The sequence below is a fragment of the Nicotiana tabacum genome, chromosome 8 (genome assembly GCF_000715075.1).
Source record: "Nicotiana tabacum cultivar K326 chromosome 8, ASM71507v2, whole genome shotgun sequence".
NCBI classification, from domain to species: domain Eukaryota; kingdom Viridiplantae; phylum Streptophyta; class Magnoliopsida; order Solanales; family Solanaceae; genus Nicotiana; species Nicotiana tabacum.
The window spans coordinates 136,808,154-136,824,181 of record NC_134087.1 but is presented as its reverse complement, the minus strand read 5'-3'; the positions used below and the strand labels follow the sequence as shown (position 1 = coordinate 136,824,181).

Below are 16,028 nucleotides of genomic sequence, written 5' to 3'. Positions count from 1 at the left end.
ATTGAATGTGCATTAACTATTTTTAGAACTTTGCATTAAACCTGGAGAACATTAACATCAAAACTGTAGCTTATTGAATATTGCATTAAGAGCCTGCACAATTCCTTGTTAGGGTTTTGCCCTTAATTTCTAATCTATTAGGTCTTTTTTCTTGAAAGAAGGGAAAAAGAATCATAAAAGGAATAATCTCCTTCATGTTCCTTATACAACGACGACAAAGACGACGATGACGACAACAATAACAACCACAACCACAACAACAACAACGACAACAACAACAACAACAATAACCACAACAACGACAACGACAACCACAACAACGAGAACAACAACAACAACAACAACGACAACGACAACAATAACAATAACAACAACCACAACAATGACAACGACAACCACGACAACGACAACGAGAACAACAACAATAACAACAACCACAACAATGACAACGACAACCACGACAACGACAACGAGAACAAAAACAACGAGAACAACAACAACAACAATAACAACAACAACAATGACAACGACAACGACAATGACGACAACAATAATGACGACAACAACAACAACAACAACGACAATGACAACGACAACGACAACGATAATGACGACAACAATAATGACGACAACAACAACAACAACGACAATGACAACGACAACAACAATAACAAATAATTACAATAAAAATGAAAATACATAAAGGGCAGCAAGATGAGCATAGATAATTTCTTGAGAATGGATCATTAGAAAATTTGTGTAGGTTGTCAATGATCTGGAGATTAAATAGTGGAAAGAAGGGTAGATGAAAAGATAGAGTAAATCTACGGAATAAGAATGCATTTAAAGTGATACAATTTATAATAAAATAACTTATACATTCACACAAAGAAACAATATTAGCATGCAAAGTCTGACCTCACTAAATATTGCATTAATGAATTGAATGTGCATTAACTGTTTTTAGAACTTTGCACTAAACCTGGAGAACATTAACATCAAAACTGTAGCTTATTGAATATTTCATTAAGAGCCTGCACAACTCCTTGTTAGGGTTTTGCTCTTAATTTCTAATCTTTTAGGACTTTCTTTCTTGAAATAAGGGAAAAAGGATCATAAAAGAAATAAATCTCCTTCATATGCCTTATACTTTTCTTGAAGGAAAAATCCTGAACATCTATAAATTGAGGATCTATGCTTCTCATAACAATAACAACAACAACAATAACAACAACAACAACAACAACAACAACAACAACAACATCCATAATGTAGTCATTAAACAAGTCTTATCTAGGGGAAGAATTTATCTCTCGTACGTTTTTTTTTAATATTAGTAAATTGATGTAGGTCAATTGACCAAAATCATATTATAGCATATTATGCTTCTTTTAGTATAATCTCTTTGTTGTCTGATTTATCGCCGCCAGTTTGCATTGTTAGATTCAGTATGACACATTGTTATTTCGATTATATTAGAGCTGCTGGTTGAATACATTCTCAAGGCAGGTTCAGTTCTAACCACAATCAATTTGATGATAGTTAAGATTTATCAAAAAATATATTGATTTTGAGGTCACACATGGAGATGATTTACAATTACAAATATTCAAAACCCTTGTTGTTGCATCTTTATAGAAATAAAACCTCATTTTTAATTGTTTGGGCCGCTATTTTTATACCAATGTCAGTTTTAAGTCATGTATATGTGGAACCCATGGGCTCCAATGCAAGTTTTTGCCCATGTTTATTTTTAACACATGGGCTCCTTTTAACTAATATCAGTTTAACACATGTTTATTCTTAATGTGTGGTCCCTTTAACCTATTTTTGGGCTTCTTTCAATCAATGTCAAGATTTTCCAACCTATACATTTTTTTAAAACATGGCAAGCAGTAGTTGACATTGAAGATTATGTGAACAAGACAAATCAAGATTATTTTGTCTAAAAATTTAGGTAATGGGAGAATTGTTAGTATTTTGCCTTCTATTTCTTGAAGGAAGGGAAAAAGAATTCTAAAAGGAATAAATCTCCTTCATATGCCTTATCCTTTTTTTTGAAGTAAAAGTTTTGGATATCTATAAAGTGAAGATCTCTACTTCTCACAACAACAATAACAATAATATCCACAATGTAGTAATTAAAAGAGTCTTATTTAGAGGGCGAATTTATCTCTCCATAGTTTTTTTTCTTTTATATTAGTAAATTGATGTAGGTCAATCGACCAAAATGATTTAGTCTATTATGCCTCTTTTAGTATAATCTTTTTGTCGTCTGATTTATCTTCGTCAAAAGCTTGTATTGTTAGCTTCTACATAACGCCTTGTTATCTTGATTCGAACACTCTCATCAAACTTCAACTCTTATATATATATATATCAAGCATTAAATGAGCAAGCAATTAGCATGATGAATTGCAAGTACAATTAAAAAATAATTTGGACACCCTCGAAAACAGATTTATCTACATTCTAAAATGGGTTTCGAAATTGAGTCGATGCCCCAATCTTGTACCACGTATATGCCGACACCTTGAGTTTATATTATATCTAGATTATTACAATAACAACAACAAACCCACTAAATTCCCTGAAGTGGAATGTTGAGTTTATATTAAATCTAGATTATTATTTATTTTTTGATATTTTATAATACAAACCTAAACTTTTCTCCGAGGGTGATGTGCATAGATAGCCATTAATAGCACATGTCTTTATTTTTAAGCCATTATTTTAAATGTCTTTAGTCATTAGCCACTGCTTTAATTAACTTTAACCTGCCTGGACGAAAATATCCTTCTGTTATAAGCTTATAACTACGTTCCTTATTAACGATCAGCAGCAGCAGCACGCAACTACCTTCTCAAAGCAGCAGCAACAACTGTGATCGTCCAAAATTGCAGAAGCCTCTCTTTCGATTTCAAACTATAGAATTCAATTTCTCGTCCAAAAATCTACATAAAATTACAGTAAGTTATGCTTTTGTGTGTTTTTGTTGATTTTTATTTCGTTACTAGGAATTTGATGCTAGGAATTTAATTTATTTTTTTTTGCTTTTTTGGATTGATAACTCTAAGGACATCGCATCCTGTGATTATTCTATAAATATTGAAGACGTAATGTTAAGGATTTGGTGTCCTACTTTTGCAAATTATATTGAAAAAGTTAAGGACACAATGGATTTGGTGTCCTGATTTTGCAAATTGTATTGAAAAAGTTAAAGGACACAATGTCCTTAACGTTTTTGTTGTTGTTATGAATATTAAGGACATAATGTCCTGGTTTTGCAAATTGTTTTGAAAACGTTAAGGACACTTCGGTCTAAACTCACAGTTACAAAGTTCAAAAGTTAAGGACACTTGGTCCTAAAATTTGAGTTCCAAGTTCAAAAGTTACGGACACATGGTCCTGAAGTTAGATTAACAAGGTCAAAAGTTAAGGACACTTGGTCCTGAAGTTTGAGTTCCAAGTTCAAAAGTTAAGGATTCATGATCCTAAACTTCAAGTTTGAAGTTCAAGAGTTAAGGACACTTGTCCTTAACTTTGAATACCAAGTTCAAAAGTTAAGGACACTTGGTCCTTAACTTTGATTTCCAAGTTCAAAAGTTAAGGACACTTGGTCCTTAACTTGGTCCTGAACTTACAGTTCTTGTCCTTAATTTATACAAGGATTGGTCTATAAATATGTCCTGAATTTTCCATTCTCTTGACATGCATGATGGAAACAATATGTATTATAGTTGCTTTTAATGGTATATGGACTGAAGACTATAAATATCTTGACCATCAAACAAAGCTTGTTCTAGTACCTGAGCCAATTCGATTTGAGGATTTTATTAAACAGGTCTTTGAAGTTATTGAATTGGACAGAGACAAGTTTGAAGCAATAATATGGTTTGATATCAACCTGGGAACATGCAAGGGAATGATTGTATCCAAAGATTTAGATCTTCACACATGTATAGAGTTACTAAAAAGTCTTTCACTCTTCAAGGGTTGCCGTTTCATTGTTGATGTTTCGGAAAGAAATTTTGGATCTACAAGCACCTTTGAATATATCAACAGAGAAAATCAACATGACAATCAAAACAAATGGCAACAGATAATGGAAATAGATATGGTTGACGCCGAACCAATAACTGAAGAGATGCTTCAAACATTTGATTCTATTCAAGTGGAAGGACAAAGTATTATAGAGATTGACAACGAACAAGCTTTGGGTATTCAAGTCTTAGAGAGTGCACCGGTAATAGAAGAACTTGCTGAAAAAACCTCAGCTCAACTAACTAGAAGAAGCTCAAATTCAAAACAAAAAGAATCCCCAACTACGATATTAAGAGAAAATGCTTCGTTGGATGAAATAAAAGTGGGATCAATATTTGACAAAAATAAGAGTATAATTAATTGTTTTTCGAATATAGCAATTAAAGAGCATTTTGAATTCAAGGTTGTTAGATCAAGCTCAACAAGATATTCATTGAAATGCAATGATGATAGGTGTGGGTGGTGTGTGCATGCTTTCAGAGTTAAAGATTCCACACTGTTCAAGATAGTAAAGATTGAGAAAAATCATGACTGCTCAGTTAACACTATGAAAGCTAATCAAAGGCATGCAACTTCAAAATTGATTAGTGGTTACATTATTGACAATCTTCGAGACCCAAGGTTTAAAGTTACACTAGCTTTTGTCATGGCAGAAATGCAAAAATTGTATGGGCTAGACATTGGGTATCACAAGGCGTGGCATGCTATTCAACATGCTTCAGCTTTAATAAGAGGAACTCATGAAGAGAATTATGAATTATTGTATTCATACTTGTATATGATGAAAAGTAAAAACCCAGGAACATATACTAACATAAAGATAGACGACAACAACAGGTAAACAATCAAAAAAGAGATTATTAGTCTGTTTTATAAACTTTAGGACATGTTGTCCTTAACCAGTTTTTGATGTGTGTAGTCAAAAAGTTAAGGACACTTGGTCCTTAACTTTTGAACTCTAAGTTAACGACTGCTTGTCCTTAACTTTTGAGCTTGTAACTCTAAGTTAAGGACTGCATATCCTTAACTTTTAAACTTGTAACTCTAAGTTAAAGAATGCATGTCCTTAACTTTTAAACTTGTAATTCTAAGTTAAGGACCAAGTGTCCTTAACTTTTGACCTTGGAAGTCTAACTTCAGGACTACCCGTCCTAAACTTTTGGGCTTGTAACCTGAAGTTCAGGACTAACTGTCCTTAACTTTTGATCTTGTTAGTCTAAGTTAAGGACTACCTATCCTTAACTTCTGTTAACCTTCTGTTATACTGTATTTTCAGGTTTCTTTATATGTTTTATGCATATGGATCATCAATAACTGGTTGGAATCACTGTAGACCAGTGATTTCTATTGATGCAACTTTTTTGAAGTCAAAATGTTGTGGTGTTTTAATGATTTCGGTTTCAAATGATGCAAATAACCAAATTTTCCCACTAGCCTTTGGAATTACAAAATCTGAAAATAACAATTCCTATGAGTGGTACTTTAGTGAGCTTCGTAATGCAATTGGGAGCCGTGCGAATTTAATTTTTTTATCAGACAAGCATCAAGCTATTGCATATGGTATTGCAAAGGTATATCCTGAAAGCCATCATAGGATTTGTATCTATTATTTGGAGCAGAAACTAAAGCGATGGAAAGTGAAAAGTGAGGTCATAAAACTTTCCCAAACTACTGCAAGAATATACAAGAACAAAGAATTTGATCTATACATGTCATATATAGCAAAGTAGAAAAGAAGACTTATGACTACTTGATGGAAGAACCACCGGAAAGGTGGGAACGTTCTTGTAGTCCACGATGAAGATATGTCATGCTCACAACAAACATAGTCGAGTCAATGAATTTTGTTCTATTAGAAGCAAGGGAGTTGCCTATATTAAGAATGATGGATTTCATCCAAGTGAAGCTACAACGTTGGTTTTATGAAAGAAGAAATGAAGCAGACGGAACTTTTTATGACGTTTCTTGTTGGGTAGAAGAGGAATTGAAGAAAATGATAGATTTAGCATTTACTTTGAATGTAAGTATTATGTTCATAGATTTAGCATTTACTTTGAATGTAAGTATTATGTTCTATGTTTAGCTTATGATTTTAATATAATTTAACATAATGTACTAACTTATAATTTTTCAACATTGAAGGTCTTCCCTGTTGATTCATGGCATTCTAGAGTTGAGGAAGAAGGAATTACTTTCTTGGTGGACTTAAACAAAAGAATATGTGATTGTTTTCAGTTTCAATTTGATGAATTACGCATACATGCAATTGCAGCTATCGAGAAGAGAAACATCAAGAAGTCCAATATTTGCTCGCACTGGTACTTAAAGGAATATTGGCTGAATACATATGAAAGACAAATACATTTTGTAGGACATACTGATTCTTGGATTATACCAGAGAGTGTTAAGTAACAAATTATTAAACCTCCAGATTTTAAAGTGCCACCAGGTAGAAGTCAGAAGAAAAGGCATATTCCAGCTATCGAGTCATCAAAAATAATATTCAAATGTGGTCGTTGCAGAAGAATTGGTTATAATAGAACAGTTGTATATATTCTCCGGCAGTTCATCCATTTTCAAGGAAGCATAGAGAATAGTAGATAAATACACTTATATTTATCTACTCTTTTACATTTTTGCTGTAAATTGGATTCATTTAGATTGTTTTTATTTGAGCAAAATGTCCTGAATATTCAAAGTTTCTTTGCGCTTACATGCTTTTTGTTTCTTTTGAGTTCCAAGTTCAAAAGTTAAGGATAGGCAGTCCTTAACTTAGATTTCCAAGTTCAAAAGTTAAGGACATTTGGTCCTTAACTTAGAGTTCCAAGTTCAAAAGTTAAGGACACTTGGACCTGAACTTAGAGTTCCAAGTTCAAAAGTTAAGGACACTTGGTCCTTAACTTTGAATTCCAAGCTCAAAAATAAAAAGAAAATTGGTCCTGAACTTCAAGTTCCAAGTTCAAAAGTTAAGGACATTTGGTCCTGAACTTCAAGTTTCAAGTTCAAAAGTTAAGGACATCTGGTCCTAAACTTTGATTTCCAAGTTCAAAAGTTAAGGACACTTGGTCCTTAACTAATACTTTCATGCTCAATACACTTAGTTTAAGGATTGCAAATGGACAAATCAATACTTGACAGAAACAAAGAAATTAATAATATGATGCCTTCATATTACTTCTACAACTGTAATTTGGCATAGTTGAGACCAAAAATTATGCTATGCAAACAAAATAAAAGTGCCTTGTTTACAGCAATTTTATACAAAATATCAGAAACAACTAACTTTCTTTACAACTAAACTACAGCTCCTTTGGGCAGCAAGTTTCATTTTCACTATCACAGTCGTCGCCAATATTTTTTGGTGGTGTATCATAACCGAAATTTCTTTTCCACTCTCCATGTGCCCAAAGATTTGATGCAAGTTCTTTTCTAAAGTTTTTTATGTCTTCAGGTTGGAATTTCTCCACGTCCTTTCACATCATCAACAACTCTATATACTTGATTAGGATTGCACCACAATCAGTCCTAAGGAAAATGTAAGATATGGAGTCAATTAAACTATATCTTTAATAAAATAAATCTATAGTAGATATAAATTATATAGCAAATGACATCACGTACGATCCAGTTGGTATGGTAATCTTTGCCACTTAATATCAAATTTGTTGAATGTATTTCCAAAAGACTTGTGATTTTTCTCAAATTGTGAGAACTTTAGCAAGTGGGAGATCATGCGTGCATACATTTCAATGTGATTCATTCATGTCTCATATGGCTCACTATATATGGAATCGTACACATCAATCTTTTTCTCATTCAAGTCCAATACCCCCCAAAATGTGTGTCACAACATCATCATCTTCTGAAGGAAGCCGACATGGAAAAAAGATTTTGTCAACCTCAATCCAAGCAATTCCACATCTATGACTGTCACCCCACACATATGGTGTCAGAAACAATTGATTATCACCACACCAAAACTCATCTGTAGCATCTTCATTGAAATCCTTATATACAAGCACCATATAGTTATCAAAAAGTATGCATGTAGTTGTGCAACAAAAAGGATGGGCGCGAGGGTGGTAGCATTCCTTCTTTCTCAAATAATACAGGGCAATATCAATATACTTCATAAAAAGCAAAAAAAAAAAAGCAAATCCATCAGTCATAAATAAGTAAAAAATAATAAATAAAGAATAAAGAAAATAAATGCCTTGCGAATTATCAAACCTTATCATCAAGTACAAATCTACTATCTGAAAGCTCATGGAAGAACATTTTGCTACTGATTTTTTGATGGTACAATTTATATGGATTCTTTCTCACACCATTATTGTCAGCATATAGGTCAGTTTCTCCCCTGAAAATTTTGAAAATATCAAAGTTAGAAGTTAGTCCTCATTTCCTAATTAAGGACATCTAGTCGTGAACTTAGGCTAAGAAGTTCAAAAGTTAAGGACAATAGGTCCTGAACATTGAATTCCAAGTTCAAAAGTTCTGGACACTTGGTCCTTAACTTTGAGTTTCAAGTTCAAAAATTAAAAACACTTGGTCCTGAACTTACATTTACAAGTTGAAAAGTTAAGGACACTTGGTCTTGAACATACATTTACAAGTTCAAAAGTTAAAGACACTTGGTCCTGAACTTAGACTTGCAATCTCAAAAGTTAAGGACACTTAATTTAGGAATTTAAAATTACAAGTTTAGGACACGAATTTAAGCAATTAACAAATAATAAAATACATTTAAGGGCTTACGCTTTTTTGTGACCTTTCCTTTTCTCCTTGACCAACCACCCAATGAATGTCTTCAATAAGTTTGCATCATCTTTGGCATAATGAAAAATACATGTACGAGTATATTTTGATTTTATCCAGCACGTATTCTTAGGAGTATTTTCATTGTGCGCCATCGATGTTCCTGTTTTTCTTTCCTGTTCAAAAGGATATTTCAATTGCCAACTAAGCTTCTTATTCCTTTTCCCTCGACCAAGATCTTCAACATTTCCTTCAACCTCTATAGACAAACACTCATCACTGCTCATTTGTGTAGTTGGAGGAGTAAGAGTAAGAATAAAAAATGATGGACCATCAAAACCAATACTATTTCTCTTCCTTTTCCTAGTATAATGGTTAGAGGCTTCATTTTTGTTTTGCTCTGCAGACACCACTGTATACATTAGTTTTCTGCAAGTCATCAATTCTAGAATGAATTGTCAAATTAAGAGATAAAAAACTAAGGACATAATTTTTTAAATGTACTAGCAATTTCAATCATGGATATAATATTTAGGACACAATCAATACTTGTGTTGTCTACCCTGCCTTTTTATACTTCTTCAACAGACAATTGACCAGACATATTGGTTGTATTTTCTTCATCTTGCAACTGTGCATTTTCTTTATCTTGCAACTGTTCTCCATGATCTTTGATTGCAAGTTCACAAGATTCTGCAAAATATTTACAAGTTCACAATTAGTACGTGTTACTAATCTTTGATTAAAACAAACATGTATAAAATTTAAAAAAAAAACTTAATCTAACCTTTTGCAGCTGTCAAGATCATGCCAGTTAAATCATTATCTTCAGTAGCATTTTCTTGGCTTCCAATATTGTCGGTAAGAGAGCGAAGTGTAGAGAGATCATATGTTCCTTCTATACATTTGCAAATAATCTCACTTATGCTTGTTCCTTGGGTATTTTCTAAGTCTTGAGATTGTCCTCCACTTCTCTCTTGATAGTCCACTCTATCTTCTTCCCTTGCAGCTTCAAAAGATTCTGTAACATTTACAATTAATTTCCTTTACTAATAGTTTACTAAAACTAACATTCAACATATCATGAAAATTCTATCTAACCTTGATTGGCATCATTTTAATTTTCAAATTTCTCTTTAAGTGAGAGAGGTGTAGAGAGATCATATGTTCCTTCAACACATTTGCATACAATCTCACTTACACTTGTTCCTAATGGATTTTCTAAATCCTGAGATTGCACTCCACATTTACAAATTATTTCTGATACTCCTGTCTCTTTTGAATTTTCCTGGACTTGCCATGCTACTACATCTTGAACTTCCACTCCATCATTAGATTCTACATATATTTGTAATCACAAAAATGTTTATTACTTGAATATAAATTTCAATGACAACAAATTTATATGTAAGCTTTCCCAATTTCAGTGCCAATATCAGTTTCATCTTCTAGATGTGCATCTCTGTAATCGCTTTCATAATGATCTTCTGCATGCACATTGTGAGCACGTGATTTTTGCTTCGCGGAAACTACTCCAAAAGAAATCGAAAAAGTAAAACAAGTTACCTTCGGGTATAATTTTGAGAATTTGCGTGACGTTTTGATAATTATTCTGTCCGTAAATGCTCGCCTTGCTATAGTTAAAAATACAAAAATACATGTTGCATGCATTTAGGAATTAGTGGTACATTTAGGAATTAATTAACCATAATTTGGTTAAAAGAAAATCACAAAAAATATGCACGTGTATTTCTTGTCATTGTGTGATTTTATTTTTTAATATTGTGTGTTAATTATTATAGGTGTTAAATAATATGTGTGTAATTTTATTTTATTTTGATTTTTATAATTTATTTAGGATTTTTGTTTAATTTTGATAATTAAAGAAAGAAGGAAAATGGGTGAAAATAAAGGAAATCAGAATTGGGCCACCCTTGTTGGACCCAAACCCAGGCCCAACACAGCCCCCAGATCTGGTCCGATTTGGGCAAGCTTTGAGACGCCTCAGACGGTGTCGTATTGGCCCTTTTAATCAGAGTCGTTGGATTAAATCGATCCAACGGCCGGGATTTCATCCCCTTACCCGTTACCTGAACCCGACCCATTTCCCGGTTCGAACCGACCCCCCTACTTAAACCAAACGACGCCGTGTTGGTTAACTCCCCTAATCCTGGCCATCGATCTTGATTGATCCAGCGGCTAGGATTAAACCACCCACCGCATATATAAGACCCAATCCATCACCCCACGCCCTAAACCAAACCCCCTCGCCTACTGTTCATCCTCGTCCCCAGAAACCCCCCCTCACAAACCCTAGCCGCCTTAGGATTCCCCCACCGTAAACCCGGCAACCACGACTTTGATGACTACCAAAATAACACCCCTGATGCACCTAACCACCCTCGTTCCAAATCCGTTAACCATTTACCTCGAATCACCCTACAGCTTCTCGAATCTTCAATCGAAGATTCGAGCAAAAACCTAACTCACCCCAACCAAGCCCAAATTCACACCGTTCATCTTCTTGACCTTCCTCACCCCCTGAATGACCTTGGTTCCATTTGAATCAAACCAGAAAGGCTCGAACCCCTAATTCGAGCCCCAAGAACCCTAGAACTCAAATCTATAGGGGTTTGTCGAAATCAACAAAAGGATCGGGGTCTAATAGACTTTAACCTAGGTGTTCTCAGTTGAGAACACTTCGATTAAAGTCCATTCGACCCCAAAAATGGTCGAATCCGAGTTCGAGCTTGGGTCAGTTTTGATTTCGAATCCCTGAGGTAAATTTTTCCCTTTCTTTTGTTCCCCTATGAATTCTATCTATTTTTCATGTTTAGTTTAGTTTGTTTTGATTTTTCAGTCAAGTCTGTGAATCCTGAGGTAATGTTTAGTTTGTTTTGTGTGTTTTATTGATTGTTTGTTGTCTATTATAGCTTGTATAGTCGTTTAAATAAGTGTCGTCAATTAATTTGTTTGAAAATTAGAGGAAACAGGACAGTAGCTCATTAATACCCTCCATGTATGTTTTCCAGCACCACATCTGTATGCTAACTTATAATGAACCTGTTGAATATGTTCAGTTTTGTCTTTGAACTAGACTACTCATTCGTTCAGTAACCTCATGATCTTCATAGTCTGCTATGGAAGCCTGTTCATTACTGCTTTGACCTTAGCTTGTTGACTGTTGACCTGTTTGCATTCTTGTTTTGAGTTGGTCAGGATTGGCTCCCAATATGACCAACTTATACCATTTGATTGGCACCCTTGTTTGATTGAGTTTGAATCATTGGTTGAACTTAGGCTGAGAATTGGGTATAACTGTAGAAGTTTAACAGATCAACCTGAAATCAGTGTTAGGCTTAAGTTGATACAATCAGTTCAGTGATTAGCTAAATTCAGAGGGGTTTATATACTGAATGTTAAGAGTTAGGGTAATACAGTAATATGCAAGGGTTAAGGGGTAATTTTGGGAGTTTAGTAGCATGTTAACAGGCTGTAAAGATGAGGACTACCTAGGGGTCATTTGTTAAACTTAGTTTAATTGTCAGTGGGGTACATAACATAAGGGCATGGGTTTATTTGAATGCTATAACCCCTCCCATGACTCTTGATTAAAACAAATAGGACAAGCATGGGGAACAATATAGTGGGCATCAAGAAAAGACATTTAGGCATGGGGAATTAAGGGGTATGGGCAGAATAAAGGCTGAAGGTATCAAGGCAGCTCGGCTGGCCTGGGTTGGCTTATAAATAGGTTGATTTAGAGTTAGGGAGGGGCTGGACAGTTTTTAAGTTTGGATAGAGAAAAGAAAAGCAAAAACAAGGCTGGTCTTTCAACCTTTAGAGGACAGTCTGTTTTCAGAGTGATATAGAGTTAAGAGTGTGCTGGATTTTGAACATAACAATCAGAGGCTACTGCTTTTCTGCATCTGTTTCCTTCTCTGCTTTGCCTGTATTTGTTTTGGGGTGCTACTGGGCTGCAAACTGGGTTCTTTGTCTTGGTGTTAAAAAATCTGACTGCTGGGTTGTGTTGCTGCGGATTGCTGTTTTTCTTGTTGCTGCTATTGATGTGTATGCTACTGCTGCACTGATCATTCCTCTTCTTTTTTTGCTTTCCTATACCAGGTACACAACTGATACACTGGTCAATGTAGGCTGAAATTTGAAACATGAATGCAAAAAATGAAGAGCTGAAGTTTTTTTCGAATCTGTTTCAGTCTGTATATTGAACATTAAAGTTGTATGTATAATAGTTCATATCTTCTATTAGGATAATGAGGGTAGTCATCATGTATAACTAGACATCACGTATGGCAACTTAGTATCACCTTATGTATGTATGCTGGTAGATAGAAAAGAAGTGATAAGCAATATCTAGAATTTTAGTTGTGTTTGTGATTAGCATATCTTCTAACGCATGTTAAGTGTTAAACTGTCCATTGCTAGTTAATCTCGCTCCATTTAGTAGGCTGCCTCGCTATAGCTTGCAACAATACCGTTAGAATAAAATAACACCAGTTTCCATTTCAGCCTCATAAACGTTGGACCTGAGTCGAGTGAACTAACAGGCCCTTATCGGAAAAGGAATGGCCTAGGTCCAGTCCATACAGTGTGTGATGGGCCTGGGCCCGTAATATCTAAGCGACTGCCCATATACGCGTTCATGTTTCGGATTTTGCAAATCATATTCGGAACCCGACTATAACTAACTTGTAAGCATGTAAATAAAATTGGACCGTTCTTCTTCTTTCATTATTAGAGACAAACTCAATAGAAAACATAGCCACTATAGGACGACCTTTCAAATAAAAATGAGACGAGCCTCGCCAAATAAAACGCACAGATTGTGGGGCCCTAACAAAAATGTATGTGTTGATTACTTAGAACTCGGGATAGGCCGTTCAACGAACTCCACGGTTTTACCCAAAATAATAATACGCTAATCGCTTTAGGCGCGCATTTTAATAAATCTTACCTTCTTAAACTCGGGTGCACATTTATGTGACCCAAATCCAAATCTCAACAGAGTCGAAATGTGTCTCTAATCACGGGTACATTGATTGTGACGTGGTCCGAGATGCATGTCCATAACGTTGCAAATTCCTTTTAAAAAATAAGGATGAGATGAGCCTCGCCGAATAAAAATATAAAATTGCGGGGCCCTCGGTAAATATTTGCTTTGAAATTGCTTAGTCTTCGGGATGGACCGTTTAGCAAAATTTCACGGCCCTACCCAAAGTAAATGATACGCTAGTCGCGCCTTTAATAATTTAATTTTCTTAAACTCGGGTGCACATTTATGTGACCCAAATCCAAATCTCAACAGAGTTGAAATATGTCAACAACCACGGGTGCATTGATGTGACGTGGTTGGAATTTCCATGATGTTGCAACTCTTGATAAAAAAATATATATATAATAATGACAAAAGCGGTTAAAAGTTAAAACTTGCACACGAGCTCATAATTGTATAAAATCAGATAAACAAGCCAAATATGATAGTGGAGCAACTGTGCTAGAACCACAGAACTCGGGAATGTCTAATACCTTCTCCCGGGTTAATAGAATTCCTTATCCGAATTTCTGGTTCGCGGACTGTTAAACAGAGTCATTCTTTTCCTCGATTTGGGATTAAATTGGTGACTTGGGACACCCTGAATCTCCCAAGTGGCGACTCTGAAATAAACAAACAAATCCCATTTCGATTGTCCTTTAATTGGAAAAACTCCTTCACCCCTTCGGGGGCGGAAAAATGAGGTGTGACAGCTCTGGCGACTCTGCTGGGGATTCGAACCAGAACCACCGGTTCAGGGTTAGAAATTCGAGCTTAGAATAATTGTTATTTTTGGCTTTGTTTATTATCTGATATTATCATGAGATATGTGCTTCATATGCCGATGATATGTGTTAACCCTTTGATATTATTTGACTGTATATATAAACTGTGTCGAACCCTTCTCTTCTTACCTTCGGGGATGCTGCTCACTGGTTTGAGACTCCCTATTCTGTTAGTGTCATACCCAAGTAGAAAGAGGCTCGGATAAGTTACAAAGCCGGACGATCCCGCGGGTCCCCGGTACGTAGCCCCCTCCTCGACTCGAGTTGTCCGCTCGGGTAAGCCAGGTCTAGAACAAAACCCAGTTTTGAAACTTAGTAAAACATGACTTCATGCCGGATCCCTAGTAGGAAACGTTTATTTGTGTCACGTTGCATTTGACTTAGGGGGCTCAACACAGGGGTTGGGCTCGTCTAGGAAAAGCAACCTGGAACAAAAAGACCATCCTGCTGCATCTTGTTTGTTGGCGCATTTAATTTGCTTCGAACCTGCATGTTGACCGGTGGGTGAAAACGGGAATTTTGAAAATTGAGAGCTGCTCATTTAAGAAAAAACCAGTGTCCAAATAATGTGAGAACTCTCCCAAAATTTTGATTTTTGAAGAAAGAAAATTGGATTCGTGATTTAATTAATTTTTCTTACCCGAACTACGTCGGTTTGATTCTCACCGGATGTGAGATACGTAGGCAACCCTTATCGGGTCCAACTTCCTATTTTTGCAAAAAAAGAAAACGATCAGGAAAAATGACAAAATATTGCTACTTTCATAAAAGAGTCAAGTGATGCCATTTTTTGCGAAAATAGTCGAATGTTCCCAAAAGGGACGCCGGAAGGCTGTCTTTGCACAAACAGCCACCTTTGGCCATTTTTCTTACCTTTTGGCCGGTTAAATCTCCACAACCTTAAAATCTTCATCCCTGAAGAGCTGAAAGGCCGTATTTGGAAAATCAGTCTTTTTTTCTCAAAATTAAGGAAAATGGGAAAAATAGTTTTTGAGTCAAAATAAAGATTTTGCTTTTGTCTAAATCACCTTAATAAATGTGCAGAATGAGCACGAGTAAGAGTTCATCTGGGGCCATTATAAGGAGAGTCCCTTTGGGATTGCGCATGTGGTGGAACGACTTTGAAGAATCAGGGCGAGATACAGTCAAGATATACTTAGGAAACTTGGTTGGATTACTGGACATCGATCTGTGAGGGGACATTATAAGGGTTTTAATTTCATTTTGGGACCCAGCACACAATGTATTTCATTTCTCAGACTTTGAGCTCACACCGACACTAGAGGAACTGGCAGGGTACATCGGATGTCCTAAAATCCCTATGAGAGAACAGTATCTTATTGCACCAAGGACCGTGACCATACATAGGTTCTTAGACACCGTGAAGA

At 35.4% G+C, this 16,028-nt stretch overlaps 3 protein-coding genes across 3 annotated transcripts in view; 2 read left to right on the top strand and 1 right to left on the bottom strand.

The window, feature by feature from the left end:
- Positions 1–3,718: 3,718 nt before the first annotated feature.
- LOC107789195 (protein FAR1-RELATED SEQUENCE 4-like) lies at positions 3,719–5,774 on the top strand. Its single transcript, XM_075220609.1, has 3 exons — positions 3,719–4,246; positions 4,448–4,881; positions 5,321–5,774. The coding sequence occupies exons 1-3, from the start codon at positions 3,719–3,721 to the stop codon at positions 5,772–5,774; spliced, it is 1,416 nt and encodes a 471-aa protein (XP_075076710.1).
- A 107-nt stretch (positions 5,775–5,881) lies between these two features.
- Positions 5,882–7,550, top strand: LOC142163335 (uncharacterized). The gene is made up of 3 exons (XM_075220608.1): positions 5,882–6,064; positions 6,187–6,362; positions 7,496–7,550. The coding sequence occupies exons 1-3, from the start codon at positions 5,882–5,884 to the stop codon at positions 7,548–7,550; spliced, it is 414 nt and encodes a 137-aa protein (XP_075076709.1).
- A 1,260-nt stretch (positions 7,551–8,810) lies between these two features.
- The window catches only part of LOC107805596 (uncharacterized), a 30,894-nt gene continuing 23,676 nt past the window's right edge, over positions 8,811–16,028 (bottom strand). The window contains exons 4-5 of the transcript XR_012694233.1: positions 9,590–9,823; positions 8,811–9,495 (exon numbers count right to left, since the gene is read on the bottom strand). The gene's annotated coding sequence lies outside the window, so the exon portion shown is untranslated. The remainder of the gene's footprint in view (positions 9,496–9,589; positions 9,824–16,028) is intronic.